The 27,584-nt window shown below is 32.8% G+C and overlaps 1 protein-coding gene across 8 annotated transcripts in view; it reads right to left on the minus strand.

Annotated features, from left to right (window-relative positions):
• The window catches only part of dpr12 (defective proboscis extension response 12), a 337,047-nt gene that overhangs the window by 36,926 nt on the left and 272,537 nt on the right, over window positions 1–27,584 (minus strand). For all 8 annotated transcript variants that reach the window (XM_069038672.1, XM_069038670.1, XM_069038671.1 and 5 more), the window contains one exon: window positions 10,320–10,404. In XM_069038672.1, coding sequence (XP_068894773.1) covers window positions 10,320–10,395 — 76 coding nt within the window. In that variant the 5' untranslated portion in view covers window positions 10,396–10,404. The remainder of the gene's footprint in view (window positions 1–10,319; window positions 10,405–27,584) is intronic.

Genomic DNA, 27,584 nt, shown 5'->3' on the forward strand with positions numbered 1-27,584 from the left:
CCACTCATAGATTGCTTGACATAAATGTTACTAAATGTGTTCGCTCTACGCTACAACAAATAGATTCGGAGCGAAATTTAAAAAATGGAAAGAGCAGCTTTACACATGATGTTTTATTATTATTCTGCATGTTTGCGTTTAGGAAAGACGAAAGAAAACTTCAGTATAGTAGGAGTAATATATTGGGTTTTATTAATACAGGGTATTTCACGAGTGATAATGTGCCCGACGGAATTAAAAATGTAAGGCACAATTCATTTTCTAATTTCCGAAAAAAGCTGGCTACTGAAATTAAAATATCCAGCTTTTTTCGGAAATGGCTAAACACAAACAAAAGATTTATTTAATGCATGAACAAAAATTGCCTGTGAATCATTTTCGATGTTTGTAATGTCACTTAAAGTGTTCATTATGCTAGATTCTTGAGGCACGCACTCACTTCACAAATTCAAAAAAATCAACAAAAATCGCAACGGAACAGATCAAAACAGCAGCACGATCAAAACTAATAACTTTTAAAACCAGAGGAACGCAAAACATAGCTCTAAAGATGAAAAATGGCAAATCTAAATGCTTAAACCACTTGACAGCACTGACAGTTTCAAATTTGAAATGTCATATAATTTATTTTTCGCGTGGGTTTTATAAGAACCAATGAGAATCAGTGGCGCGAATGTTTCAAGGTATTACCAACACAATCTACGATACTTGGATAATATTTTAATGTTATGGTTTGGGGATTTTGTTATCTAAGGATATTTAAAAAAGTGCAATCTATCAGTGGACGGAGTCTACTAGGATTCCTGATTTAATTTTTAAAAACCAAAACACAAAACATCAATGCTTTGTAAAGTGTATTTTGGGTTGCATTTTTACCTGGTCAGGCTCGTCATCTTAGGTGAATAACCCTGTATATTTTCTTTACGATTACGTAAATTATTAATAGCGTGAAGCAAAAATGACAGTTTAGGTTAATCGGATTAAATGGATTAAATGGATCAAATTGATATCGGAGCAGTAAGAAAAATACCTCTGTAAAAACATTTATCACCGCATGTAATCCATGATACATAATATGATTGGAGTATTTGACGAATGTGTACGTTCAAATCAGGGGGCGAAAAACTAGTCCAAATATTTTAAATTTAACTGGAAATCTGTTAAAGTTATGCTAGGCCCTAGACATCTGAGAATTCTGAGAAAATATCAATTTGGTCTACGATAGATTGTGAAGTTGTGACTTTTTTAGAATGGAGTAGAAACTTTGGAGTAGGTAGTCATCACTTTGGTCCGAAGTCAAAGCATCAAGTGTGGAGTGGAGACACAAAGGTTCATTATCAGATAGAGTAATTTTGAATGATTATTTACCGAGTAATCTGATATGCACGAGACGCGTATGCGCAGAGCAAAACGTTTTTCCTCATGGTCTTATCTGCACGTTGTGGATAATAATTTAATTATTAATTTTACCGTGATATATAATCGTGTCAAGAATAAATTACTCCCTAGAATTCGAACTTTTAGGAAAAAAATGTTTTTCATGTTGTGTGTAATTTTGAATGCCTAAGGTTGGTTACTATGAATTGAGAGATTAAATCCAAGTAAATATGCCGCCAGAAACCAACACTGATTGTGAAACGAAAAAACATCTGTCACTTAACGAGAAATAGAGCCCTATGTAACTGTTACAATGAGTTCGCTGCCTTACGGTTACGTTATCTTTTGTTTGTCACCAGAAATCACATAGCCTCCAACCTAACCAAATTTATGGCAACCTTAGTAACAAATATCCCTAAATCCTAGGGAGAAATTATGTTTATATTTTTGGCGATAAAAGATTAAATAGTAAAAGGTTTTTGCTTCTCAAAGTGAATAAGGTTTATTAGTTTCATTTAGAAATAGTAAAAATTGTACATGTCATATAAGAATAAATACATTAAACAATAAATAAGTATATACGATAAAATTTCACTTCTAAAATCTACAATTTTTAAAATAGAAGTGAAGAAAATTGTTATTGCTCGCTTTTATGATTACGGAAAAGTAACTCCATTCGGGATAAAAGTATCTCAGCAAAGTTTAAGTTTTCCTGGTTTATTTCTATAAAAGGGTGATGGATTATCGACAGCAACTGTAAAAGTAGGTTTAAATGTTTATAAATGCCTTAACAAGCGTGACTGACGATTAAAGGTATAGACTTGGCGTCAACATCGATCATTGCTGCTAACATTGATAAGGTTCATAATGTGACATTGGCTGTATTACGTGAAAAATTAAAGCGAAGCTTTTACGAAAAATTGCCACCATTTTAGGTGATAAATATATGATTTAAATCAGTATCGAGATTTTATTTTATTGAGCAATTACTGTTTCCCCAATCTGTTGAAAACTAGTAACTACCCTTTGAAGAATAAAAGTTGGTGGTGGCGCCTCGGAGGCGGCCAGACTAGGGAACATATCTGGAATCTTAATTCACTTCTTTGGAACCGATTTAATTGTACTTCAGTCATTTGCATGTCAAAGGGTAAAATTTACATTTATTGATAGTCACACAGGGGTAATGCGTCTAATTATCTGCTACTTAAAAAATGTGCACTAGGTGGAGGCAACAGTTTAATTTTTAACACAAGCATTTACCGTGAGACCCTTTTTAACCACGCTTTCAGCCTCCAGCGAGCATGTAAGAATTTAATTTAGCAACAAAACATTATATTTGAGCAAACACTACAACAGCATCGACAAAAAACTTTAATTCATAGACCTAATTGTTGGTGGATTTTTTAATAAAACTGGGAGCAAGTCTAATTAAAAACTTTACGATGCAATACTGGTGCAGGGTTTTGTTCGACCGCAACAAAACATGCCGCACAGTGCAAACAGCAAGATCAACGTAAACTTTCCTACGTAATGTTTCAGTTTCGCAACATCGGTGGTGAAACGGTCGACAGTGTGTCTAAAACTTTATGTGCGGTAATATTCTTGCTGCCTCTCTGTCAATTTCGATGCAAATTATTATTCAAGTTAAATTAAATATTAACACTGCCGTTAAACCGGCGATATTTCCGCCAGTTCCGTTTGCTTTATCTACACTCGACTACAATAACGTCGTCCTGGCTTAATTGTCATCCAGTTCTTTATTTTTCGCCAATCGATTCGCCGCCTTTTTAATTAAGCCGTCGAGATGGGCCGTGGATTTGGAAAATTCCTGTACGTTACCCCCCAGCCAGTGCATACTATTGTGGAATATCTCTTTCATCTTTTCCAATAAAACCGGCAACTCCCGCTCCACCTCAGATCGTGCGTGTTGATATTTCAAGAAAACGTCATCGTACTGCTTTTTCAACTTGTCCAACTCCTCCCCGCTGAAATCGATGATTTCCAGTAATATTTTGAAGTTCTTGGTGGCTATGTCGTAATCCTTCTTCCGGTTCTCCAGCTCACTCCAAAATGCCCTAATTTCATTATCATGAATCAGCTCGAGAACGTTCTGTTCCAAGCTGTCATTCTCGATTTCCTCAAAAGCGTCAATACTACCCTGCTGCACGCCTAAATTTGTTATCACATCTGCCAGTTCCTTCGCGGCTTTCGCTGTCAATTTGACGCAAGCAAAATAGTGGTATATGCATTCGAGATTTCGTTTGAGTTGCTCATACTCTACCCTGTCCGCTTTATATCTTTGGTAGAACGAGTTTTCGTCAATTTGCCACTTCGTTAGTGTTAATGCCAGGTTGGTTTTTTCATTAGAGAGGCTTTCGGGGTCTTGATCCTGAATTTCCTCAAAGGTCTCCACACTAAAGCTTTCGTATTTAATTTCAAATCGGTTCTCGATTTCTTTTACGTTTTGTTGCTTCAATAATAAATTTAGCTCGAAAGGGATCTTGTCGTGGCTCGACATTTCAATCGACTGACACCGGTTAACTAGGTTTTTCTCTCTCTGAATTTGTGGTCCTCCAACATAACCTTCACACTTCTATCTTGCACAACTACCACTATTTGCATTCTTCTCTACAGAAATATGTAAAATAAATTTACAAAAGAATAGTTGCAATTTTATTGCTTCACCGAAGACAACGAAATAGCTCTGTGGTAGATAACTGGTGAATGATGGGCGATTTATTTCCCAATGTTCCTTTTTAATAATGAAAAAAAAAAAAAACGTTCGTGTTCACAAATTTGCTGGCAATAATTGCCAATTTAGTCTGGCAAGAGAAATTTAATGCCCAATAAAATTGATGTGTGGACATTTAAAAATACAGCAACGCGTGCGTGAGAGCGTTACCGTCGCGTTCATTTGGTAATTATGGTTGAGGTCGCTGAGTAATTGTTAGAATCAATCAAGCTCCAGGAGAGAATTGTCAGGAGTCAGAATTTGCTAAATACACCCTTGCCACATCACGCACAACAGTTTCGTTTATGCGAGGGCGCTGCTACGATAAGTGCGCTTGTTTTTTCAAGAAGAGGTGATGCGGAAGCTGCCGTAAGATATTTAACAATATTAGATGAAGGAGTTTGTGGAGCATCCTTCTTCTTTAAAGTCCTGCAAAGTAGACTTAACTTGTAGACTTGCAAAAGTTTGAAATTGCGTTTAGTAGGAGTACAAAAATCGAATAAACGGAAACTTTGACAGTACGAGAGGTCGCAGAATTCCAAATAATCGTTATAAATACAAAATGCGTAGGGAGAGGAAAAGATAAAAGGTTCTCGGTTCGGTTTTCACCCAGATACACCAATTTCTTTTTACAAAGGAAATAGATATAGTTATTTTTTACAATCATCATAAAAAAAAGATTGTAGGAGGAAATGTAGATTAAAGAAATTTTATTTATGCTTTATATACGATCAGCGGGCAAATTCTGTTGAAAACCACAATACGAATATCTGGTCTCAGTTAAAATAACATGAGGGAAGAGCATGAAAATTTTATTTTTCCGGCAATTTTGAGGAGCTTAATTGTTTGGTTAGATTTCAAACGATGACATTTAACACTTTAATAATGTTTAGTCGGAACATTTTTATGATAATCCATTGATTCCAATTTTATTTTGCAAAGTACTTGTTGCTAATAAGTTAACATTAAACAGTGGAAAAGAATTGTACATATTTTATGAATAGTATTCATTTTCAAGGCAAATATAGAAGTTTGTTATTGTACGACGATATTAGTAGATGCGTGAATTTATTAATTTATCAAAGTTTATCAAAATATGTCAAATTTGAAACATCGTTATCTTATCAAATATTTGGTGACTTAATTTGAAGGGAATGTTTGAAAAAGGAAAAGTTATTAAATATTAATATGTTCAAAATGAGATACTGTATGACTTGCTAACTACAGCCTTTCCTTAAAGAATTACAATAACGAATTAGTTTCTACGAACATTGTAATAACTAATAACATGTACCTAATAACAATGTTCTTAGAGTCTACTGTAAATAACTAGTAAAATGTTTTTATTGGACCTTAATGCAATTGGAAATTAATGCTTTGCAATGACGATTACATTATATGTATTTAGTATGGAGTGCAGTGGTTAACACTGTATAGTCATATAATACAACTTGTAGAGTTTAAAGAAGGATGAAATGCAATTATAATTGCAGACAATAGTTGCGATTTAATCAACAAAATGTGTGCACTCAGCGTATTATGATTATTACCAGAAGAGTAGTGTGAATGATCTACACATAAAATATATGACTGAGGAAAGTAATAAAAGAAGAGAAATGTATTATTCATCGTTTTAAATTTTTAAATTTTTACTCAAATGCACTGGAAGAACTATTTATCCAGAGATAAATAGTTCTTCCAGTGCATAAAGAGTAAACATTTTCTAAGCGTCCTGCAAAATGTAAATGATGCGAGGATTTGAATACTTTTATTTTTTATTTTTTAAGCAAGCAGGTGTGTGTGTGTGTGTGTGTGTGTGTGTGTGTGTGTGTGTGTGTGTGTGTGTGTGTGTGTGTGTGTATGCTACAAAAAATCTGGTTTTGAAATTTTTTCAAATGATTCTTTTATTTTTGTTCATGGTTTCTGTATTAATGATGTTAAAGTCAAAATTTAAATTTTATGTATTTGACTGTGACTGGTGATCGCGATAGGTAATAATCAGTGCAATGGAATAATTTATAGCGTAAAATAAGTTACCATCCCCTCGTTAACTTACTAATTTGGCAACTGCTTGTAAATGTTAATTAAAACTTGAAAATATTTGATAAACGAGTGAAGAAAGCGATAAATTATTATCAGCGTCTGTAAACTTTGTCCTACCCTTTGAGAGAAAATGGGGTGAATTTCTTTGTTCAACACATTTAAATTTAAATCATGCTAAACGTAGGTTTTTATTAATATGCTAATATTACTTTTAGTTTATAAAGCTTCCTTAATATACAAGGTGAGTCACGAGTAATAATAAAACTAAGTAACAAAATTTCTGATGCAACCAACAATACATGCCCCCATTTTTTTTAGTTTTTGTTTTTAGTGATTATTCCGCATAATGGTTTGGATTAAATAATACTTGTTTTGGTAAAGAACTAAAAAACATTCATTGCGATAAATATAACGAAAAAATAAATCTAAACATAAATTTGATAGAGGAATGGAAGGGTTCAGTTGTTTAATTAAAAATAAGGAATAATCCTTTATCCAATGATGCGATTTGAACGTGGTTCTAATTCAGCAAATAGGATACTAACAAAGGAAAGAAATAGAATTGATGTGTGTTCAAGTGGAGACATTCCAATTATATTTTCTAATATCATGTGAGCGTAGAGCTTTTAGCAAAATACCATCAGACTTAGGAATGCTTTTGAATAAAAAAGTTGTTCCTTGTTTAAAATTTAATGAAGGGGTGTGTGTGAACGAACGTTGCCTAAAAATAGTTTAAGAAGGCTATAATACAAAGAGGTCTGAAAATACTGGCCCAAGAGCAAATGTTGAAATATTAAATTTTATCAAATATGGTTTACTCCATTCTATACAACTTGCAAATAATTTATGAAAATGTGGAGTTTAGCTAATTTCTATGGCACTACTATTTAAAATATGAGTTAAATTGCGGGCGACAGAAGTAATAAATAACTCTGACCTTCGTTAGGCCAGTAAGGTCAGATGTCCGCACACGAGATTAAATATTCATTGTTCTTGCAGCATTTTGTCAGTGATAATTTGCGCCAGTGAAGCAATATGAAATTAAATCACACAATTGGTGAATAAACCAACAAGACGGAAACATCGTTATCTGGAAGATTCGGCGGTTTACTCTAATGAAATTTATTGGATCTTTACCAAATTTTTCAAGATTTTGTAATACATACATTTGTTTGCCTGATGTTTATTCAGTAAATGTGGTCGTAAGTTTTGAGAACGACTTCTATAAAATGAGAAAAAACACACCAACACGACGAGGTCGTTTCAAACGTGATAAATTGTTGCAATAAAAATTTTGCGATTTGAGCCAGATAAGTTAAATTAAATGTGTGCTTATTTTCTTTTACAACAAATGTGTTCAAATAGAAGCGACATGTCACAAACAATGAAAGCGAACTCTCCATCACGTTAACAATGGCTGTTCTATTTTGTATCAAGTTCTTTGTAATTTCCAGCGTACCAGTTACTTAAAATTTCACTGTGACTTTGAAAATGTATAAATTATTCAGATAGTCATAAAGAAAAATCTTGGTCTTTATGGTGTACATAATTTCATGATAAATTGTTGGTTTTGCTGCTATACGAAGCATCTATCAGCATTAGCCACGACGCTGCCTGTATTATCGTAAAGCTGTGAAAAATAATGCAGTGTGGTTGTACTAATGGCGGTTCATTTGAACTGATTGCAGTTTATTTTATATAAAATTAGTCATCGTTCCTGTTGACGAATTTGCTCGATTGTGTATGCTGCGATTGGCAACGCAGCTTGATTTGTTTTTATTAAAACAGTGAAATGAGAAATTGGTCAATTATTGAACATATAGAAATAAACCCGGCCGAGTGTACGTATAATTACAAATAAACAAATTACCCATTTTGATTTTATTGGTGTTTGCGTTTAATTCAAACCGAAGCCGCAACATTAGCATTCTGCAGCGTGACGGGGCGTTCAAAAGGGCGTAAAAATCCCTCCGACAATATCAAAAATGAAAAATGAGTTGTCCTCGCGTCTCCATTAATTTCTCCGCATTAAATGTCATCTCCTTGTTCTAAATTCATTTCCTTAATCTTTACGTTTCTTTGTAGAGATTAAACTATCATCTGCGAGATGTAAAATTTAAATGAATTTAACCGACGCCTAACGAATCTCGGAGATCCGAGTAAAAATGTAAGCTTCAACTTTCCCAATTTAAATTGCATCCGTCTCTAGTTGAGCTAGACGGACGAAGATTAAACGGGTTCTTACGTGCCCCCCGCAACTTCCAGTCCGGCTATTTGCACCCCGGACACGTACCCGTTTTATATTTTATATAGAGACGTCAAAACATTCATGGTGCTTTCACTGAAATATATTTGATATTTCTTCTCTGATCAAACACCGTATGCAAGGAGTTGCGGTGAAGGGAAAAATTCCCCAGTCGCCGGCTTTAATCTTCGTTATTGTTCTCACGTCCGCACTGTTTTTGTTATTACCGTGTTAAATCATTGTTAGATCTTTCGTTCGAGACGTGTTTTAACCACCTGGCGCCAGGTTGCCTAGGTCGGACGCACCGACACTTTTAATAAGTCTTGCGAGACAATGGAAATTTGGTCTTTACGGTAGTAACCCAAGGCATTGAGCCAACGAACTTACGTCTTTGCTAGCGATATTGCATCCGTATTGGATCTATTATATTGGCGACACTGAACAAGACCTATATCTTCTTAGGTAGATTTTTCTGGGACGTGAAATTTAAAATACACATTTGTTCAAAAGTATCTTTTAAATGGAAATATATTTCTTATTTATTATTATTATTATTATTAAATGAAGCTTTCCTTGTTTTCGGCGACCAGGTGCAGAAGTAAAAGTTATTAAGATATTTTACTAATTCCGCAATTTTATATTGATATCTTTATATCATTAATTCCCTTGGATTAAGAATAATAACGGAAATGTGAAGAAAAAACGGCGGGAAATTCAAATGGTTTACTTTTTCAACGCCTATCCAGTCCAGGTTTTCATTTGAACGCACGATACATATCTCTCGTTAATTCGCACATGTCGTTACAATTATTAATAAAAAAATCTATTTATTTATGCCATTATTTAATTATTTGTCATTAAGTTCCATGCTGTTCCATGTTTTTGTAGGTAGATCACCTACATTCAAATTCTTCACTAATTATGTTAAAGTGATGTATTTCTATAAAAATTAAGAGTAATAACTGACAGCCATCGTCTCAATTAAAGTTAAATAAAAATGCAAAAAAGATGAACATTGTTTGACTTTAATTAATTTGTTACTTAAATTTAAACATAAACGTGCAGTTTCCACTTTAAGAACATGTATTTTGTACCCAAAAGAGATATTTCATTACGTTTGAAGTGGTGCAGCTGAAAGAACTTAATTGAAAAAATTCATCTTTTGTTCTTGGAATTTGGAAAAGAAAGGAGTCTTCCCGGAATGAGTAATGGCGCGTTATTAGGCTAAACCTCCCTTGATCATGACTGAAATTTCAACGTGCATTTAGATAAAAATACGGCTGCAAGGGTCCAAGGCAATTTGTCTATGGTTATTGTAGGAATTAATAACGGAGATATGCAGCTGCCGTGGCGGATAAATACGAATATTTTTATGTATATGAGACCTGGGGGAGTTCCTGCTTGACACACTGCCATACTAGAGATAAAGAGGCCACTATTTAGCCTTAAATGCTGCGATATTAAAGCGCGAAGCCCCGGAAAATTGTCTGTACTTATTACTTTACCTTATTACCGGCTACTTGGAACCCCCCTTAGTCCTATTTATTTGCCGCAATAAAATTAATTAAACCAACCCGGCTTAAATTAAAAACAGTTTCAGGTTTCACTTCGCCAGCCTGCACGATGTATAGTGGTGGTTCATAAATTCTCCACTGGCTCGTTCTTTCCTTGGTAAACTTTGAATTAAATGTGTGTTACGCATGTGTCATGTCAGCTTGACTGTGGAATTTGCCGAAGAGTGTTTCGCCGATATTAGTCTTTGTCTTTCGAATTATTCCCTTGTATTTCTGAAGAACAGTCAGCTAGTCAATATTACTCGAGTGTTTGCTCACTTATGCCTTGGAATTTTTGTTGGCATCAACAAGTCTTCGGGCACCCTATACTGCCTAAAATGTTTGTTTGTCTGTTCGATTTCGTACTTACTTATTTCCATTGAAGTGGCTAAAAGTATTGGGGGAATCCATAGCAGCAGGATAAGGCGCCAGTAATCGGCCAACATGGCGGCAGCCTGCAAATAAAAAGAAATATGTAGAAATCGTTTTTAACTACCTATTAGGTAATACAACTGAAATAACTTGTCATCTCTTATTATCAGATGCTATTCAAGCCCTAATTCCTTTTGTAAAATAACTACTGAATAAAAGAAACTCATTCCAAAATACCGATTAAAAATTTAATGGAATAATTTCTATACGTTTTTATGTATCTACTAAAGATTTATTATTTTTGTTATGATGCTATAATGGTCTTTAATAATAAAAACATGAAAGCAGATTAAAAACTAGCGTCACATTGTCGTGGTTGCTTAGATTGACAAAGGCTTGTAATAATAATAATATTCAAATTTTAACGCAAAATTAGTTTTTACTTCAACAACGGAGAATAGACAGGTTGCCTGTTTGGCCGAGTTTCGGGAAAAATTTCCAAATTTAAATTGAAACAGGTATATGCAACCAAAAATACTTCGATGCATTCCGGAGCACCTGAACGTCTAGATTTGGACATACGTCCAAACTCTCACAGACTTCTTTGATCTAAATAATTGTTGATCGCACGTTATCAACGTTAGTGCAGTGTTTGTTTGTAATCAATTTACATAAAATTTAGGGAGAAAAAATAATGTGTTCCAATTTTTTTTAATAGATTGTACTGGAGATATTATGTATCCTAAAAAAGGTTTCCTTCAAAAAATCAACAACCTTTTGTTTTATTTCCCTTTTAAAGCGGAAACAACCTGGAGAAAGAGTTATTTATTTTTATAATTAAAGTGGGTATGTAGATTTTATAGCGAGACTTGAACGAGGTAACAGTAAGCTTGTATTTCATCAGAAAACCTTTTCAAGACACACAATGAAAATTGTTTTGTCCTTTTATCTTTTAATAATTAAATACGTTGCGTTTGTAGCTTACTGTTTACTTGAAACACAGGTAATTATGGTTAGTAGGTATGCATCAAGTTACCAACAACTCAACATTTTTTTTTAATGAAATTAAATTACAATACACTACAATCCACAACAACTGGTGATTTAGGTAGTACAAATACTAAGTAGAGTGTTGTAAGTACATTTTCTCGTATCTAGGTTAAAATATTCCACTGTTAGAAATAATTTTATATTCATAAATAAAATGAACTTCGTATTTAAAAACACTGAATCATCGCTATGAATCTGTCTTGAAGTTTTGGAGCTGTTTTGGAGGGTGGAGCTTCATCATAAATATTTTGTTCTTGGGTAATAAATAATAAAATGTAACTACACATAACACACACTGAGTTTAGCAAAGATGTAAATTAATTGAACTGAATGGGTAGAGTTTTACGAGTTATTATGGAAAAAGAGAAAAATAAGCTAAACATGTTATTAGGTATTAGTAAGGTTGAGATTTTTTTAAATCATACTTGTTACTTGTTCCAGTTTACGTAGAAATATTAATTCAGACATAACAGTGATGAGAATGTTGCTCCTGTAGCAAGAATATGAATGCCTACTGAGCCGCCACTTGCGGTTTTTCACCTCAAGAGGAACAGCTGACGAGGGTCTAACTTTCTGAAAGCTATTTACACTAAATACCAACTCCGTTATGATTATGAGGGTTCTCTTGGCCAAAAATTGCTTTACTGAACAACTATTGTTTGTTACATTGCAACGATTTTGAAACAACCAAGTGTTGTTCCCAAAAAGGAACAAAATGGTGGAGGCGCCGGGCTAGACTTTCATTGCAGGTTCGCTTCCGACGTTGCTTTAAAAAAATTAAAACCTAAACAACTAAATTAGTTAGAATCTTAAATGAAAAAAGCAATGTTGCGTTCAATTAAAATATAACCTGGAAGAAAGTTTTGCAAAAAATGTTGTTTCGGAAACATTCTTTTGTACTGATTGTGGTTTTAGTAGGTAATAAAAGCAGTACAGCATATAAGTTGAGACTGGAATAAACTTCTGCGTGAAATGTCATCTCTCATAAGTGAAATTCTCTTGTGTACTGGTTATAGCTTTGGTAGTAAAAGCTGCACAACATTATAATAGTATACTATGTAAAGAATTAATTAGAAACATCAAACACAACTTCGTACAGGATGTAACCGGAATTAAACATTTTACAAAATGTTTTTAACGTTGTCCGCGCCGATAATTTATTATAAGTTATTACGATCAGCGCAGACTACGGTTTTTAATATGGTGTGATCAACAATTACTTAGATAAGGGTCGGCTATGACTTTGACAGTGTCAGATTTTTCGTATCTTGCTAACTCAGCTAATAAACGTCAAACAACTATCACTATGAATCCAATTTTAACGCAAAAATGTCTTTTACTTCAGAACATAAAAGATTCATCTTACTTTAGTAATGATGTTTTCAATAACGAAGAATAGACATACAGCGCTGTTGCCTGTTTAGCCAAGTTTCGACAAAAATTTAAATTTAAATTGAAATAGGTATAGGCAACCAGAAATACTTCCACGCATTCCAGAATCTGTCGAGATATGCCAAAAAAGCCTTCTTTGATCTAGATTATTGTTGATCGCACGGTAGTTTTAAAATGCCTCAAAGAATTAGTCTCTTAAAACAAAATGTTTTTTGAAAGCTGTACAACAATGAAGTTTATTCGATTTCATGAAAAATAAAATAGAAATGTGTCGCGGCTTTTCTAAGAATCTCGTAGATTTCTGTGCTATTTCGTGACAAGAAATGAGTCATCTATATTTCATTGTTTCTGACTAGAAATGATCCTGCAGGTTATAATTTTTTCACAGAACGATTTATTACACTTACAACGCCTACACCTAAACGTTAGCAATGTTTTTGCCTAAAGTACTACCCACTCCTGCGTCGAAGAGCTATCATAATGTACGCAGACTTCTTCGAATACTTCACCCCAACGATCTATTTTTAGAAGAAAAGGAAATGGTGTTTTAGGGATTCATTTAATTACAGAGCCGACTTCTGAACTCGTTTGTTTTGAAGTAAGAGTTATAAATTCTTTTGAGTTGAGATTTTTTCTGCATAAGTAGTGCGTTGTAAAATAAATCCTGATATCTGGTTTATGGCATTTTTTATTCAGTTTTTATGACCATCGAAAATCTCCACCCAGTCGACAGTCACATACGGTAAATCTTGATGTTGCGCAAAGTAGATGCTACCGAAATCATCATGCGGTATAAATTCGTTACCGTCAACTGGAAATAACGGTGCCATAATATATTAGCAAGCCAACACGTAATTATTTATCAAGTATTATTATGAACGAGGTCCTGCAGTTATGTCCATTTGTTGAAGGAAAGCGGGATGGAAAGGTGATAAATGGTCATTGTCAATTTGAACATTTGATGAATGATTATACATATTAATGGCTTAATAAACAAACAAGCGTATTTAAATCCCACAGAGACAGTTCAAATTTACTTTATTCCGTCGATAATTATGTACATATATTTATTTGAGCTGGAGGAGTGCGGCAAAACACCACATCCGTTTGAATATCGGAACAATAAACGAAAATTGTGTTTTTAATAAAAAATGATGACACTACGGCAAAGCCGTACGTGACGAACTTTCTTTTTATTTCTTTATTCGAGCCGAAGCTTTGTCGCGCCTGTACAAACAATTCAGATTTGAAGAGTGTAATTTCAGTAGCGTTGCGTCAGGAACGCATATTTGTTCAGCGGTTATGAATGAAAATTTCTAGGAAACCGCGTTCAGAACCGTTCGTTAAATTCTAAAATAACGGCGAGTTTTGTGGCGTCGACTATTCTTGATAATGAAACGAATATTGAATCATATCCTATGCATTATGCATCAATATCTTCCATTATCCCGGCGGCGGCGCATCGAAAACAAATAGATGAATCGAAAACTGCCTAATGGCCCCGCGCCATTACGGTTCGGCCGTTTTTGAGCGCTGGACGTGACCGTAATAGAGATAATTGCGATTAGAATTGGCATTAACGGTCCAGGTACTATTTTATCGGCTGTCTCATGTCACATCAACCGAGACAGAGATGGAAGTACCGAACCAGATACATAATGCATAAAGCAATCGGACCAATAGAGCGTAAACTGATATGCAGATGGGCTGCTAGGTTCTCGATAAAAATGACCTGTTTCGTTACCTAGCTTAACTAGCGTGAATTTGGCTTTAGTTTGCACTTTAGACTCCAATCAATATCTTTACATTTTTTCAGCTGCTTGATAAATTATTCATTCTCTGATACTGGCTCCCCGTATACGTATTGTAAAGGTAGGAACAGGAGCTATAAAAAATAATTTGATAAGACGAGGGCTCGCTCCAACGGCGCTTTCGACTTAATCCATTTAATAGCTTAGCGACTCCGAAACTGTCGAAAATCTGCGTGACTTTAATTCCTATTTGACTGTAACTCTTCTTGTCCATTAGCTGCTAATCTCGTTTGGTGGTAAATGTGCAAAAAAAATTCAAACATGCCACGAAATTTTTTTTTAATGTAATTTGGAACACAAACGGTAATGTGTGGTTGTTTGCCCTGTCTTTTTTATGTCTCCGATAATTTGAAAGTGATATCTTGGGGCGATTTTCTGGAAGACTTTGAACCAAAATTGAAATTGCTTTTCTTGAGATTGGAATGGCTTGACACGTGACCCAGTTTAGGTGAGCAAAGTCACTAAATCAACATTTAGCGTAGTATTTAGATTGCATCGCATAATTTAAACGTTATTGCTCTACAGTTGCGACAATATTTTGTAGGTGGAATTTCAATGGAAAGTCTTTTCCTTGTAGTGAAACAAGACGTTGATTATTATTAATGTTTTTCGATGGATTAAATTTAATTTGCCGCTGTGGCTAGTTTGATTTGCTGCGTGATTAACTGTTAAAAGTTAATTAACTAAATTCAATGTCACTTCATAGTTAGTGTTTTCCATTTTAATTGATTTTCCTCATTTACAGTAATAGTAATACTCCAGGTATTAATCACAGGATAAAATATTTATACTTTTTGCGTTCATGGGTGAATTTTATTGAATTTCAGAATTAAAAACTTTAAACATGCATTCAGTTTTTTCCTTAAATATGTGTGAATTAAAAAAACAGTGTGACATGGGTACAGTTGGTTAAAAAAACGGGAACTGTCAGAATAAAATTGACACATTTTTACAATTTTCTCATAGTGTGAAACCTTCTTAGGTTAAAATTCAATGAAATTTGTAAAATTTATTTGATAGGAATTGTCAAATAGACAATTAATTGACAAAGGGGCAAATCCAAATTTACATTAGGAAAATTTTCATTTCCTATTTTTTTTTGCAACCAACTGTACATTTAACGACATTTACATTTGGTAGCAATACTTTTAAAATTTGATTCAAATTGAACCGTAAAGAAAAATACATTATTAAATAAAAAAAATTACATTAACAACAAATTAAAACAACCTGAATCGTCCTAAAAGCATTTTTTACTACTACCGTCGAATAATGAATCTCTACTGAAAGAATTCAATGCTGATGATTATTTTTATTAAAAAATTAAAATCGATTGGTGAAAAACTGGGAGTAATTGATGGAGTAGAATCGAAGCTTAAAGAACTAGATCTAGTAAATCGAATTTCAAATAATGTGTCAAATATAAATAACAAAGTCAATTTAAATATCATTCTCAACGAAATCAGGTCGCCAAGTTTCAAAAAATTATTGAAAGAAGAGGATGAACCCATGTCAAAGAATTGGACGTCACCTTCGACTCTGAGCTGTCAAAGCAAGACTACCCGGTGATGAACGAAGCGAAAATCGAATGATGAAAGAACTAAGGAAGATTGCTAAAGAAAAGAATATCAAAGGTTATTCAAAAATGAACAAGTCCAGAACAAAGAATTCGAGACAAAAATGACGAACAGTTTTTGCATTCGAAGATATTATGTAATTATTTTGCAGTTTTCAGGTAAAATTCAAATAATAGAAACAAAATATGAATATACTAAAAAATATGGTAAACGTAAAGTTTACTATAAAATGATATTATTCAAAGATAAAAAAATCGACTGAACCTTGTTTTTTATTTCTTTTTTATTTTGTTATAGAAATTCATCACAAATATTGATTTCGTCCTGGAATAATGAAATCACTTTAATTTGGTATTGATCTTCATGTCGAATAAATACTCTACCCTTATGGTAAACGGATAATAATGCTTGTTTTGGTAAATTGTGAACTGTAAATATTTTTGTTTTATATTAGCAATTAGCAACTACATCGTAAATGCTTTCAGCAGATTCCTTAAAAATATCTGCTTAACAAAATTTAACTGCCTAAATTTGTATTAGCTTAGATATAATTATTGCATACAAAGTAACTATATTCAATTGTTTAGGTCGTGTTTGAGGAGTAAAAAAGACTAATTGTTAGTTGCGTAAATAGATATAAAAACTAAATGTCATTTCAGAATTCTCATTAATTAATATTAAATAATCTGATGAATATTATAAAGGAGTTTTCGTGTTTGTATAACCTAAATTATACCGTAATGATTTACGATAAAATAAACTTGGTGGTGAAAATATCATATTGCTGAATATTTAAATGGAAATATGAAATTTGCGTTTTTTGGTTCCCACGTGAAAAAGTTTATACAACTTTTTCTAAATGTAAATAATATTGATGTGAATTCGCGGTAAAACAATAACTTAACAAAGTTAGGAGAACATAATCTTGTTACTATTCAGCACAAAACTTCTTGAAAAGTAATGCATGTGTGGATTTTTTGCTGTCAATAAAGTGGAAACTTTTCCGAGCTGTAGGAATCCGGATTTTGGTGAAAACTTTTATTTTGATGGAGATTTGTTAATGGCACACCTTTCACCGTCAATGCTACTTCAGATATTTTATAAATATAAAAATTCATCACTAGTTTCTAACATTTATTGATTTGTTCACTGAAAAAATAATAAACAACTTTTATATTCGCAACATTAATCCATCTAAATATTTGTGAATAAAACCTTGCAACAATATATTTCATCTTTTCTCTTTCCTGTTTTCCAATTTTCTCAACAAAGGGATCAGACGCTGCAGATTTGTGTAGATACGGACTATTATGTATTTATTCAGTCATAGAACAAAGAAAATTTCTACATTTTCCACATAATTTATATGTTACTTCATTCTTATTTTCCTTCCTTTTTTTCTGAAAAGTTACTTACAGCGTAGGTCCCAGTCAAAAGAAACATTTTTCTGCTTTTGTCATTCAAATAGGCAATAACGTCAATGCAATTGCTTGATAAACGCTCAAACTCATTATCGTTAACGTCGTTTTAGTAATTTGATTCAATTAATTTAAGGAAATTTGTTAGACTTAACATTGATTGGTAACAACAAACTGATGACTATAGTTTGCCGTTTATTAACTACCATTGAAAGAGGTTACAATCTTAAAGGCAAGCGTTGATAAAATTACACATAAAGCGTGGGTGTTGAATGAGCTTTTCTACTTGCGTCATTGAATAAAGTTGAATAAAGTGTCTGAAGATTTTTGTAGAATTCGTTATCATTTTAGTGTTTATAAAAATTTGGATTTTAATATTGATAACAGCTATAAACAAGCTTTGTACATTGGGAGGGAGCTTTTGAATAACTAAAAGTAATGACAAATATACATTTCGTTTACAATATTGTTACAAAAAAAATCAGTAGGTATATTAGACAAGAGAAAAAGAATGTTTAAAAGATATTTAGCATAAAGAAAGGTTAAGAGTGTTTGAAGGTTTAGTGCAAAGCAGGCTGATGTACTGGGCGGAGATGCGGAAATGGAGAGCAAGAAAATTTGGAGGCGGAATAAAGGAAGTATTATGGATAGACGTTGGGATTGGATAGAGGAACGTCTGGGCATAAATGATTTAAATAATGAATGGGGCCTGGAATATTATGAAAAAGTTAGAGCTGAATTGGAGAATTAGTAAATAAAGTGAAGATGGGAATAAAAATGTATAAGGTTTTTTAATGATACATACACTGTTTTTCTTTTGGTTTTCGTCTTTTGTCAATTGTATTTCACTATTTCTCAAAACCAAAAGAACAACACTGTATTATTAATATTTGCCTAAGTTTAAAGTGTAATAGAAATAGTACATTCAAGAGGATGAAAATTGTAACACGAGCCGTGGGCGAGTGGTGGAATCATCCGAGTGAATAATAGCTATTTACGCGAGTTGAAAACTATACTTTCTCCACGACTATACCTAGAAAAAATCATTCTTTCATTGAATATCCAACAAGATTCATTCTTTATTGGTCGTGGAGAAAAGAAAGTATTGTCCAGATGTTAGACATTTTAATTGGAATATCGCGGTGGGCTTCTTTGCAAAGCTTCCAACAAGCTTTTACACGAAACGATAATAATGTGTAGGTGTAAAGAAATAAAAGAAAGAATAATATTACGAATTAATTATTGAATATCATGGAATGAGAAAAAAAATCTGTAATCTTATTCAAACTGTTTTGAAGTCATATTTTCAATTTATATGTAATTTAAAAATCTGGATTTAATTGAAGAAAATGAAGGGCAACAAATTGATATTATGAGCATTGTTTATTTGTTTTAATTAAGCGCTACATGTCAGAACATGTCAACTTATAAAACAGCACTGGTAATTCTGGTGATAAAATCTAGAAAATATTTAAATACATGAATGTATTTACTGCAGGAAAATTTTGTGGCCTAAAAGTAGAATACAAATTGACGTTGTGCTTTTGCTTTATATGTAGTTTCTAAATAGTCATAAATAAAGAATATCTTGAAAATCTGAGTTCCTAATTGCCAAGACGTGACTGCCAAAACATTGTTGTTGTTGAAAGAACCGGTGTTGGAAACAATAACCCAAGATTAGAGGATCAATCTCGCCAATTATTATTAAACGAGGTAATGTTAGCAGTAACGGCAACACTCTGCAGAGTGATGTCGATGATGGCGTGACAAGTTTCACCAATGCAATGTCGTGTACTACGTAAACATAGATCTATTTCAGCGATTGGTCACGTTACTTGGGCTTGCTTTAACTTATCTAAGAAAGTTTCTGGTTCCGGAGCTAATAAGCGAATGCACTGAAGGAGAAACCTCGTGGAGTGTAACATTTCGCCAATTTTTATAACCCATCACGGACCGGAAAGAAGAAAATGTCGGTTTGGTCGACAGATAAAGGCAACATAATAGACGAAATTTAATATCCGAAATAAATCCGATTATAGTCAGGCCAGTAATCGTAAGCTGGTCGTGACTTTCTTCATTGCCCTGGGATCAAACATTCATGATATATACTGCAATAAAAGCGACTTTCGCGAAATAAACAACCTGAACATGATTCACTTTTTGAAGGACTTAAATAAACAGCTTGTAGTTGCAGTTGTAACTCATCCGTTATCACCGAACAAATCGATATAGCGCAATATCCAACGCTCGTTTTCCTGGAATTTGGGCGAATTAGAAGGAGCGAAAATTATTCTATCCGTTCGTGGACAAACGACTGACATATTTCACGCCGGGGTAATGTGGGTGGGCGACACATCACGAAATGACTGATTAGGAACTAAATTATTTAACTGGAAATATGTTCCTTGAATGGTGGACAAAACTGGAAGCGAAAGCGTGAATTCCGGAATAATTTATTAAACGTGAATTTTTATGTAAATGATCTCTTTTGCCGGATATTCTGCACTTAATTGTTCCAACTTTATGCGATCAAGGTGAAAATGTTCGTTTCGTGGATTTATTAACGAAATTTTATGTCAAGAAATTATTTTGCTTATTTATGGCCGCCCACGGTTCTATTACTTTTGCGAACTAAGTTCTGAAAAAGTCGACGTGGGTGGTTCTACCGAAACGAGACCAACATAAAGGCTGACTCAGATGTTTTTAGAAAAACAGATTATATCAAAGTATAATGTCTTAATGATTTATAAATTTTTTTCACTACTAGTCTTAGAAGGCGTCATTATTGACTCTCGAACTGAACCCAGAAGTAGAATTTCTCTGCTACTAGTTAATAATGGTTAATTATTAACCAGTGGTTAATAATGAACAGCCGTCACCTAGCAACGAAAGATTTTCTTTGATTTCCTTGGTTTAAAGCATATTTCCTATAGGTTACTTTGTATTGACGTACATTTTATAAAACATTATATACAAGGGTGTATTTTTAAAATGTGCCGAAATTTTACCTACGAGGTTGTAGGACAACGTAGAAAACTAAAAGCAATTAAAAAAAATTGTAGCTCAAAAAATAAATGTCATTTTATTTTTTGACATAGAAATTTTTAAATATTTTTTCCGAGTTCTACATGAAGCCAGTAGCTCGTGATTAAAATATCTGCACAACTTTCAAAATCACCCTGTATACTACTAAGTTGCCTTTTGCACGTAAATATGTACATGATTTATTTTTTATGGTCCATCCCCTAATTCCAAACATTTTTTCACTTTTCTCTAACAAACGGACACTCCTGTATAGCGGACAATATTTTATTCCGCGTGGGTGTCCGTTATATGGAAGTTTCACTGTATACAATTTATAGCAAAACGAAAACTACAGACGCTGTTTTCAGTGGAAACGTTAAACGGCCCTTTAAATAATTGGAAATATACAGTTTCTAATTCAAATTCAATTCAAATTCTAGACTGGACAAAAGAATGATGACAGTAACTACTAAATGTTGCGTTTGCAAAATCATTTCTGTGTCTATTATTACAACTATAACAGACAGGGAGAATAATATTGGCGGTAGTATCGATTCTTGTGGTTTTCCTCGTCGGACAGACAGCACAATATTGTCTAACGTTACACTCTGTTATTTGGCTTTATGATTATATGATCCTGTTTCTTGTCTCATCTTCTGAGCAATTCTCAATTAATGTGTTACATAACACAATATTAAATGCTTTCTAAAATTTGGAAAATAAATAGCTGATCTAAATTACAGAGACTCTCCTTCTGGAGTCAGTCATGAATCATGAATTAAAATATGATCAAAGTGGAACATTTCAATACAAATTACTTTTCCAAATGTTTTAGAAATAACTGGGAAAAGTTTAGTTCGTCAAAGGTTTCAAATAAGAGAAAGAAGAAAATGTAATAAAAATTGTAGTGGTGTAATCAAATGTAACACTGTAAATCCTGTTTTGATCATTTTTTATTGTTATAAACTGCCAAATTTTCTTCTAGCATTTTTATTAGATTGTCCAAGAAAAGCTGAAAATATAAACTTAAAGTAAATGGTAGTAATGAAATGAATAAGAATAGTAATATAATGAGTGTGAACGCACCACCGGAATACAATTATGGTCAGCTGTTTAAATCTAACCTCACTTTTTGCATTGTTTGTGTTTTTAATCGGCAATTTGAAAAATCAGTGTTTTTAAGACGAGTGGTTCATTCACAATCGACTCATCAACGCCAACTTCGACGCCAAATAAAAAAACCACCTTTATGCTGACTATTTATTTGGCATTTTTAAACAGGTTTATTTAGTTTAAAAAATGTTATATCCATTTCTCATGTCATGTTTGTAGAGAATTCATTTCAAAATCTGTGATTTGTTAGTGATTACCAGACCAGATCAAATAGCAACTAGAAGTAACGTGAGTTAAGAAAGTCAAATAATAATTATTAAGATATTTAAGCGCAGTTTAATACATATGACTTGAATTAACATTGTTTGATATTTATTCAAGTTAATTTCGAGTTAATTACTGGTACTTTATCAGCATCTGGCTGCGTTCTGGTTGGAGGTAATACATCACAAGTATCTGAAATCTTCCCTTTTGGTTTGACTAAAATATTTTAATTGCGGTAACTTAGGAATCTCATGAACATCTTTCATGTAACTCATTTCGAGGATTATTGGGAAAGTCTGGTGTTTTCTCGCCGGAAAAATATAAACGACAAAGAAAAAGTCGTAACACAGGGAAGGAAATTAATGAAACTTCTTGGTGGTAAACGAACGTAATTTTTAACGGAATCGATGGAAGATCAAAGCGCTAGTGATACTTAAAGATTTTTAATATTACGCCGTCAAGGTAGAAAGAAGTTGATGGAAAGTTATTTTGAGCTTCTTATGTTTTTGCGTTGCCTCTCATTGTCAATCGGAAAGTTGAATTGACTTCAAAATTTTTTAATAGTTACTTTTACATCTTATTAGACAGTCAGGGTAAAATTAATGCTGTGCTGTGAAAAGAGAAAATTGATTCATTTATTTGCTTGCGAGTCCACCCTGGGGGGAACTGAAATTAATTAAATTCTGCGTTACATAAATATTGAAAATTTCTGTGTCATTATTACGACAGCATGTTCGACATTTTGAAAAAAATACATCAAGAAAAAAATCGTCCATCAATCTTTTATGTTTTTTCATTCCAGAATTAATTAATCATCACATTTACTTCTGCAATTAGTTTCATCATTGATTAAAATTCATCTTCGGCAGACAGCTATTGATTTTTCGTTTCGAAAACTTGAAAAATACTGAATTAATTTTTAATGTTTCCGGGAGATAACCCGAACCACAGTGAGTTGCGAATTTGAAATCGATAGGAACAAAGCTGTTCCCTGTAGGGACATACACGGAAATTGAATTGAAATTTCTAGGGAAAAGTTTTTTTTATTATTCTGCCGCCGTGAAATGTTGCAGCACTAACGCCCTATTTCAATTAAACTTTACTGGAAATAAATTACTCAATTCATAAATCAGTTTACTAGAATTTTAATATTTACTCACACCCGCCTGAAAATTTCTGCTCAAGGAATTCGAATTATAAATTTCATTTCAAACCTAACTCGGAGATTATAAATCCATCACGAAATGATTAATCCATATAAATATTTTTCTCCGCCTTTACACAGTTCCCGAACAGCGAACCAAACCCCTTCCAAGTAGGATTACTTCACACTCCTTCAACTTTCAGGGGCATGCCTATTTTTTAGCATATTAAAGAGCATTTGCCTGTTTCTTAGTTTTTACCATCTTAAGTGTATCAAAATAGTCCCCAAAACTTATTAAGGAACTTTTGTAAAGAGTGATCAATAAAATTTAGTTTTTGTTTGTTTACTGAATGCTAAAAAATACGAAATTTGCATGATTATTTCTTTCATATGTTTAGCAACCAATTGCGTGACAAATATTGACCAATCAAAACGAGAAAACAAAAAATAACCCGATAAAATTTCTCTAAAATGCACACAATAATCGGTGAAAAAATGTCGGTACCTGATTTTTTTTTTTAAATAAATTATTTTGAATAAAAAGGATTGGAAACAATGCGTTTGTTTTCATTCTATTCAGGAAATAATCAGCCGTATACCCCGCCTGCAAAATTTTAATAATGGCAAATTTTTTGCTAATGAACTCAAACATCCATAAATTATTCGGTCAGAAGACCAATTATTATCAAATAAAAGCTCTCGACTTCGTCTCGCGCTCTTATTTGATAATAATTGGTCTTCTGACCTCATTTATGGATGTTTTCGTTCATTAGGAAAAAAATTTCCGATAAAAATTTTTGCACTTGGGATATAATATGTGATTATACATATTTATTGAAATATTTACTTATCCTCAAAATTGGCGTTGAAGAATCGATTGTGAACGCACCACTCGTCAGTCTATAGAGCAATAACACAAACAACGCGAAAAGTGAGGTTAGATTTAAAGCGCTGATCCGCGACTCTTTAGCGTTTACTTTGTATTTTGGTTGAAAATTCGATGGTCTCTTATCTGTGGTCTTGTATTATCTTTGTCTACTCTTGCTCTATCATAGAACAGTAATTTTTCATTACTGGATTTGAATTGTCTCCATATCTCTTTTTCATTTCAGCCATTCCCGTGCTCATCGCTTTCAATATTGTAGCTCACAGGAAAGAAATTCAAATGTTATTCTTCCACAATATTTTCATATTTTTTAAAGAAGGAAAAATTTTTAATACCCGCTGACTTTTGATAATTGAGACAAATTTAGTGGGTTGGCACTCCCGTATAACTGGTACGTCGTTTGTCAAAAAGTTGTCTATTGATTCGCCTTCTAGGTTAAGATTATTGCAAATTAATAAATCGTGATAGTGACAATTTTATTGTTGTTAGATAATGTTAATTACTCCCACAATTCATTTTGTTATATTTTTCGCATCAAAACATGTGGAAATCTCACCCAGAGGCTCAAAATGTTAGAATGAAGCAAGCCCTTGAGTCTTTTTAGTTTCATATTCCTTTTTAAGAACCCAAATATAGTATTGTAATGCGTTTCTTGCTTGAAATTTGATAAAATACACAGAACTGAATGTTCCTTGTGCCTTTAAAAGATTTCATATTTTATAGATTCTCATTTTTGTTCTACGTTTCCTGGGAAAATAATCTACAAATATAAAATGATGGGTAATGTAGGTACGGGGTAAGTATTCATATATATCTAGCTTTATTATTATTAGACCGATATGCAAACTGCCTTTGGCACATGCACCTGTTCCATAAGTAGTGATTTATTGAATGATCCTCTAAGGGTAATTATTAGAATAATGTATTAGACTTGACACATGGTATGCTATGGGTATTTTTCATTTGCGCTTATTGCTTTCGAAACCTGAATACTTAAATTTCTCTAACAACATCGAGTTATAAATTCCGTATTGATTATTTGGACGAGAAAGTTTATTACTTCCATTATTTTTTGACATAATTGAATTCCTGCAAAAGACCGACTTGAAAGGAAATTAATAATTGCTAAGCAAATAGGAATTTTGAAAATGTAAATTTTTCAGAGAACGAATGGCTGAATAGTTGTTACTCTCTGTTTATGTATTAAGAACCATTTTCTTAAGTAAGTTGCGATTCTTTAAAATTGCGTTCCTGTTTACGTCTCCTCGTATTTGTTATTTTTAAATTTTCTACTCGTTTAGCTAAGCTACGTTGATCCGGAAGTTGTTGTCAATAACGACATACTCTACATTGCTTTGCATGAAATTTTCATTTTAGAAGTTTAAACAAGTGTTTCTACACTGTACGAAATACCGTGCGATCGAAAAAAATAAAAACATCCAGTAAAAAAATGTTTGCTAAGAAGATATGTATAATAATTTAGCATTTCACTGAATTCTATAAATTACTAGTTGCTCTATTTATTACCGACACAATCAATTTCCACAGAACGACCACTAATTGTTAGCGGGGATTTTAGCTGAAAGCTCAGAATTATCGAGGGCTTTGCTGTGAAAAATCAGGCGTTTGTGTTCGGGCAATTAAAAGTTATCGTCTTGGAATCAATAACTGTGAAAGCTACTCTGCTTGTCAGAACATAAGTATTTTAATTAATAACCTACTTTAGTTTGATACATTTTCATTTAAATAACTACTAAGTTTATTTAACGAGTTCGAGTGTATATTGGCCTTTTTTTAGCATGAGTAGACCACGAGTGCCATAAAGATCCCAATTTATACACGAACGAGTTGAATACAACGTTTTTTTGTTCGACGAGCCCCCTAAAGGCTCCAAATCGATGAAAATCTTTAAAATTAGCTTTAGTTTCATTTTGACAAGTTGTGACATTTATCAAAATCCATTTATACAGTGCAAAATTCTCAAATTCTGACAGTGTCGAAGAAAAAACACCAGCTAAGTTAATTTTTATTATTGTGGGTAGTAAGCACATAAATAATTTATTTTTTTTAGAGGTGGAGACAAAGGGAAAATTTCAATTTGGAACACTGAATGAATACTCAATTAAGTGCAACATGCAGTAAATGAAATTATGCGTGATATTAATAAATGTCATGATTGGATATGAAGTGCTTTGTATTGGTCAGTTAATGAGATTAGCAGATAATTGGAATGTAATTTGCGATTTGATATTTTCATATTTTAAAACTAATACCAGAAACTGCGTCAAATGAGTAAATCAATAACATTTTTGTATCGTGTTTTGCATTAGTAAAATTTTAGTTGCATTAAAATATCCAATTTAGAGTGCAGAGAGCATAGGCAATAACTGTATTGTGACAAATTGTTTTTTGTTATTTAAACAAACGTTCCAATGCCCGACAATATTTGGATTTAAGTAAAGTCTTTTTTTGTAATCTCAACCGATTTGCGAGTGTCACTGTAATAAATGAACCTTGTTGAGCAAGATCATCCCTCTGACCATTGTCATAAATTATTACCATCGTATAATGCAAATATTTCACCAAAAGTAGAGGCACTTTACTCTGAAAAACGTTTTACGTGTTCAAAGAATATCGTAACGTTGAAAACGAAAACGTAAAGGACAGTTTTGAAGCTATTGTTGTCTTGTAAGGTTAAATGTATGGGAATACAGTAGAAATTTGTAAAATGTGATAGAGTGCCTATCATTTGATATCCAAAGGTACAAAGCGTTGTTTATTTCTAGTACATACCAATTTTTAAATAAATAAAATGGCGGAGAGAGAAAATCGAATAAAAATGTCAGATGGTTGGAATGAAAGTGAAATATAGTTAATATTGTTAAGTAGATGACAATTTTAATTATCATGTAATAATAATGATCATAACTATTTTTTTAAACAAACTAATTAGAATTTTTCAAATCAGCTTCACAAAAAGTGCTATACTAATATATTGTAAAATCGTTGATGGAAATTGGGACAGTAGAACAACAAAAGGCAAAGTCTAGTTAAAATAAAAAGAAAATTACTATTACTGATAATAATTCAAGAGTACGAAAATATAACATCTAAAATATAATTGGCGATTCCGTTGATCAGTGAGACATCTGGTGTGAATTTATGAACTAAATTAAGGCATCCTACTCAAATCGGTGGCTAGTTTAGTGATTTGTGTTTTTTAAAAACAAACAAAAAAATAAGACCTACAAAACAAATTGTTGTGTCTTTGGCTGTAACAAAACGTTTTTAACAAAAATGCTTTTTAAAATATTGATCGATCAGTTCAATACATTTACGCTTTAATGAAACTAATCACCAAAATAATGATTTTATTCTTTGAAAAAATCACAAAGTGCCAGGTCGAGAGTTTATAGCGAGGATTTTCGTTACTTCACTCTTGAAACCTCCAAAGAATAGCTTGTTTCTTGAGCAGAATGAGATGGAGCGCCGTCGTAGTGCAAAATTATCTCACACTTAGAACCTCGTAGGTGCAATTTCATACTTATTTTTGTGTAATTTTCTGCACTAAGTGTTTATTGATT

This window comes from Tenebrio molitor, chromosome 2 (genome assembly GCF_963966145.1).
Source record: "Tenebrio molitor chromosome 2, icTenMoli1.1, whole genome shotgun sequence".
NCBI lineage: Eukaryota > Metazoa > Arthropoda > Insecta > Coleoptera > Tenebrionidae > Tenebrio > Tenebrio molitor.